Source organism: Pristiophorus japonicus, chromosome 4, assembly GCF_044704955.1.
Source record: "Pristiophorus japonicus isolate sPriJap1 chromosome 4, sPriJap1.hap1, whole genome shotgun sequence".
Taxonomy (NCBI): Eukaryota; Metazoa; Chordata; class Chondrichthyes; family Pristiophoridae; genus Pristiophorus; species Pristiophorus japonicus.
The window spans coordinates 45,919,925-45,925,924 of NC_091980.1; the positions used below are offsets into that span (position 1 = coordinate 45,919,925).

The 6,000-nt window shown below is 35.3% G+C and overlaps 1 protein-coding gene across 3 annotated transcripts in view; it reads left to right on the forward strand.

Moving 5' to 3' along the window:
* LOC139262887 (gamma-aminobutyric acid receptor subunit beta-2) overlaps window positions 1-2,171 on the forward strand; it is a 454,786-nt gene extending 452,615 nt beyond the window's left edge. For all 3 annotated transcript variants that reach the window (XM_070878139.1, XM_070878141.1, XM_070878142.1), the window contains one exon: window positions 504-2,171. In XM_070878139.1, the coding sequence (XP_070734240.1) occupies window positions 504-851 (348 nt within the window). In that variant the 3' untranslated portion in view covers window positions 852-2,171. The remainder of the gene's footprint in view (window positions 1-503) is intronic.
* The last annotated feature ends 3,829 nt before the right edge of the window (window positions 2,172-6,000 follow it).

A 6,000-nucleotide genomic window follows, 5' to 3' on the forward strand; every position in this document is an offset into this window, starting at 1 on the left:
AAATTTATTTTACTATCACATAAATGGTTTTAAGGAGGAAAGAATAAACAAATAAATTTAAGTATTTGGAGATAAAGCAAATAATTCAAATCTACCATGGTAGAATAAAAATATATATTTTATAATCTAAATAAAAAGATAGACAGATACATTTCAAAATATATCCATGAGATGTATGTTTTGACATTAGCAACAAGTAAGATGTTTACTTTGTCAGCCACATGACATATTGCTTCAGTAAAGTTACAGTATTACAGCTATAAGTGAGTGCAGCAGGGCAGTATTAATTTAAGAAACTGCTCGAGATCGAAGACTACCCTTAAGTATCACTATGGGAGATTTCTTGAATATATTAAGTTGTTTGGAACTTAGTTAAAACTGTAGTAATAAATCTTTATCCAATTCAAACAACCTTGCAAAATTTCAGAAAAGCTCTTTGTTGAGAAATGTACAAAAGTGCTGTTTCCTTATCTTACAAAGTTGTAATTCTTTTTCACCTCTAGATGGATCCACATGAAAACATTCTCCTGAGCACACTTGAGATTAAGAATGAAATGAGTGCTGCTGAGATCACAATGGGCATCGCTGATCCCAGAAGCACCATGATGCCATATGACAGCTCCGGCATTCAGTACAGGAAGGCAGGATTGTCCAGGCACAACTTTGGCAGGAGTGCCTTGGAAAGACACGTGGCCCAAAAGAAGAGCAGGCTACGGAGGCGTGCTTCCCAGCTGAAAATTAACATCCCTGATTTGACTGATGTGAATGCCATTGACAAGTGGTCACGGATGATATTTCCCCTTGTTTTTGGATTCTTCAATGTGGTCTACTGGCTGTATTATGTGAATTAAGCTGAAGAATGTGCACAGACAGTGTCTTTCCACACATTATTTGTTTTGCAACAAGGTGGAACCATCGTTTTGAAACTGAGATTGTTCAGGACAAATTTTGCATGCACTTTAACTCCTTAATGGCTGGCTCTATTTGAACTCTTCATTGATTAAGTTATGTTAATTGAAACTCTTTTGGGCTGTGTCTATAGTTCCATCTCTCATGCTTAAATTCTGGAGGTCACTTTTTTTCCTACTTTAAAATATATGCAGCGGACCAGTCTACAATGCTATCACATCAAAACATTTGTTAGTTTAGAATGGATCAACTGATGACATTATTTAGTTGTAATGTTTCATTTTAAAACAAAATCCCTTCTCTGGGTTTTAAGTTGATGATTAAGCGGTAACAATGTTTTATTATTATTTTAAGTATCTTCAAGACACAGTGCTAGTTTGTCAAAACAGTCTTCACACTCAAGGCTGAGAGGCAGGGTGATTAAGAGCTGCTATTAACATAAACAAAATAATATAACTGTTCCAACTGAAGTCACCATGACCCAAAGTTTAAAGTAGACCTGCAAAATAATTTTAGAACTAGAATTGCAATGCCACATTTGCCTCTTACAGATCTTGTAAAATTACATCAAATCCAAATCCCACAGAGATCTGGTATTTGTATATACATTACAGAGCATTTCAAGTGACAGTGTCAATCGTATCAATGATCATGTACATTGCGTTTGTGGAAATTATGCTATTAATACATTTAAAATAACATAATTATTTTTCTCTATTGATTATGAATAGGATGAAAAGCTAATCCCACTATAAATGCCTCATGTATACTAAGGATCAAAACCGTAGTAAATTCCCAGGCTACAAAAAATATGTCTGGCTGATAAATTTTAAATGTTGCAAGCTTTTTACAGCTGATTGATTACTTGTTAGACCACCACATAGAGATCCTCATTGTGATAGCTAATAGCTGTTCCAGTCTTTGCCCAATATAAAAAAAATGTGCTCAGTTCTTCCATGTGAAGATCATCACTGACTTTGCAAGTCAGTAGCAAGGGAACTCAGAGGATGTACTCCTTCACACATCTATTCATGTGACTTGGTGAAAGCATTTTGACCCTGACTACTAATAAAAGCACATTTTGATTTCCAACTCCATTATGCAGCATTTTACAGTGAGAACCAATAATAGCCCAGCAATATTCTCTATTCCTGCCAGAAACAATGCCTCCTTATAATCACATCAACCTTATGTTTTAATAATTTGTAATGTGCCAAAGCATTTATGTTGTTCATTGTTTTATTAAAACACATTTTGTTTTATACTGAGTAGCAGGTAGTGTTTCTAATCTGGCTATGACCACCACTATTCGTTTTTCTACCTAAGTAGTCCTATGTAACTTGGTAAGCATAATTGCAGAAGAAATTATGAGAATCGGAAAAATATCTTTAGAGCAAAGGCCAACATTAAATGATTTAAATTGCTTAGAGTTAAGTCTATTTAAGGTAATATGATTCTATTATTATGGAACAGTTGTAAAGGGAGCAGTTTCAGTTCAGTTTCATATATTTGTATCAATTTCAAAGATGGGTCTTCAGCAGCCTTTTAAAAAAAAGTATGTGTTGATTTTAAATGTTGTGTCGGAAATTTCTAGGTTGTAAACCATATCATCACTTAAGTAGTAAACACAATTTAATTGGTCCTATGTGCGCATTGTTGTTACATAAGAGAAGTATCGATAATTTAAATTAGACGGATAAATGGTGCTCAAGAGGGCATTACCCAGTGAAGTAACAATTTTTATAGTTCAGATTATTTTGTGTACTCAGAAGGATTTATGCGGTGCAGTTAAGTCTGGGTTAATATCCAGTCCAGGTAAATAGAATAAAAATATCTTAGATACTGAGCATGAAAATATCTATTTGTGTTCCAGGAGGGAGCTGAGTAGTGTATCAAAGCTTCTCTATCTTCTCCCTCATGATCTGAGTTAGAATCCAGCTGAGACAAAGGTGATAAAGGTAACCATTTCTGTATTTCAGGGACATCTGAATGGTGTAGCTTGATACACCCGATCTCTTTTGGCAATTGAGTTTGGTCCTAGCGTAGACAGTGGTGGAAGTCTTTCGTTTACTGATATAGAGGTTTTAATAATCTTCCAGTGAAATGAGTCTGGGAAGCCTCTGTCAAGTTCCTAACTTGTATAAGTCCATTAAACAGACAAAATAAAAACAATGTACTATATAACAATGTGTCTTGGCCATATTAAGTTTTCATTCTCATCAGTGTTTCCTGTTTCCACATGGAGCCAGCTATTCAGGCGTTTTGTGTCTCGATGAAGCTTCTAAACACATTAATACAATTATTCCTATTGTAATGTGTTTCACAACAATTTGTAAATATATATAGTTGTGGGCAGGTAGTGGTATGTATTTTTAGTTATAGTGCAGATTCATGCAACATTTTGATTTGGTTTCAATATTTTATAAATGTTTACATAAGGAATGCTTTGTTTGTATTTTTCTTAGGAATTATCAGGATTAAAATGGATTGGATATGGGTAACTAACTATTAACAGATTTTCAAGTGTATAAAGAGAGCCGTAAACAGAAATAAGATGAAACATTTTGGTACTTTGAGACAGCCATGGGCATAATGTATATGGCAATATTTTTCTTGAGCTGTGTTCTTTAGGAGGTATGCACACAATCTAATTTTTGCACCCAGTAAACTCAGTCTGCTTGGAAAGAAAATAAAGTAAACCCAGCAGCTAAAATTGCACGCCAAAAGTTGACTAGGCAAAAATGTGCATTGTGCTAGCACCAGTGTGGAAAACCACATTACATGCTCATATGTTATATATACATTATATGCAACACAACTTTAGTCATTGCAAATGCTAGTTTGTAAAGAATTCAAAGCACACTGTCCATTCAAAATAGAATACTTCACAATCTAATCAATCAAGTTTAAGATTGTTCACAATAAATACCAAAATGTTCCATTTTTAGGATTTTTTTTCATTAACAAAAACCAAAAAAATTTGCTACTAAAATATGGTTTGGCAATTTAAAATTGGCAGTTGTTAGCACAAACTATTTTGCATTTCTAGTGTGTCACTCTGAATGCAGAGTTAGACTTCTTTAATCTATGATATTTACCTCCTATATGGTTCACAATTTGACAGACAGTTTTTGTTCCTGGTGTCAGAAACTGCATAATGCAGATATGTCACCAGTTTGTACATAGCTGATTTGCAATATTGTTAGATGGATCGAATGTACTGAGTAACTGACTAAGACTATGATATCAATGAGTTAAATCTGCTGAAAACTTAAAGGTTTAAAGTTAAAAGAAAGATAAATTCCTTTATATACTATTTTGAGAGAGGACTTTATTTTTTTTTCAAAGTATGAGGTAACAGTAGTAAAAATTGAGGCATTTCAGCTTCCTGTCCAGTAGTCAGCAGTTAGAATTAGGCATCCTAGAGATTAGCAACAATAATTAGGTCAACAACACATCTTCAACACCAAAACATTATGAAAGCATGCACTACTGCAACTGTTAATGTTCTGGCTACTCGCTGTGCTAGTCCCTGGACTACTATGGAACATTTCTATAGAGACTATTGTGTTGAGTAGTCATCAGGGAAGGAGGGGGACATGGGTGTCTTAGGCCTGGGCCTTATTTGAGGTAGCTGAAGTCTGTATGAAGTATGGAACTGATAAGTTCACTTCACTTGCATCATTTTACAGGGATCTAGTGAAAAATCCATTCCATCATCACCCCTAAACAAGCCAATGATCTTGATGTCCTTGGATATGCTTTCACAGTGGGAACTGATTTGGATGAATAAATCTAATATTAAGAAAATGGTAAGTAGCAATAAATAAATTTTGTTATTATAAACAGACAAATAGAGGAATTAAGAATGAGTGGGATATTTGCTACTTAACATTTTTTGCCAATGTAGTGAATGTTTAATTTCCTTACGACCTTAATTATCAACCATGAGGTTGAGAATTGCTCTGATCACTGTGTGTAGCAACAGCATAGTCTGATCGGAAAAGGAATGTATTTATCTTTTGAATGCATTTATAATGTGGCTAAGCATAGCGATCACAGCAGTTGTTCTCCCTTTCCCCCATCATGTTTCAATATCAATGAATGAAATAAAAACGAAACCTCAGGGGCCATTTTTACCTTCACCACCTAGGCGGTAATCTGGTGGAGCAGATCAACTGCCCATTGTAGAACCTGCTTGATTTCTATCCCATCGGTTCTACAATGGGCAGCCAGATTACCATCCAGATCGTGAAGGTGAAAATGACCTCCTTCAGGTACTTTGAATTGTATTATATAGGGATTGAAAAATCCTTTTTATACACTTGAAAATATTTGCAGGAATAATTATTTAGCACTCCCTTTATATTTACCCCCCACCCCAATAACCTATTAGCATTGTCAGATATCTAACACATTTCTTTTCACTTCTCCCCCCTCCCCCCACCCACCCCTAATGTTAAGAAGCAACACATTGTGAATTGTGTTGATTGGGAAAATTTTAAACAACAGCAAAGAATGACTAAAAAAGCAATAAAGAAAGGAAAGATAGATTACGAAGGTAAACTTGCGCAAAACATAAAAACAGATAGAAAAAGCTTTTACCGATATATAAAACGGAAAAGAGTGACTAAAGTAAATGTTGGTCCCTTAGAAGATGAGAAGGGGGATTTAATAATTGGAAATGTGGAAATGGCTGAGACATTAAACAATTATTTTGCTTCGGTCTTCACAATGGAAGACACAAAAACCATGCCAAAAATTGCTGGTCACAGGAATGTGGGAAGGGAGGACCTTGAGACAATCACTATCACTAGGGGGCTAGTGCTGGACAGGCTAATGGGACTCAAGATAGACAAGTACCCTGGTCCTGATGAAATGCATCCCAGGGTATTAAAAGAGATGGCGGAAGTTATAGCAGATACATTCGTTATAATCTACCAAAATTCTGTGGACTCTGGGGAGGTACCAGCGGATTGGAAAGCAGCTAATGTAACGCCTCTGTTTAAGAAAGGGTGCAGACAAAGGCAGGTAACTATAGGCCAGTTAGTTTAACATCTGTAGTGGGGAAAATGCTTGAAACTATCATTA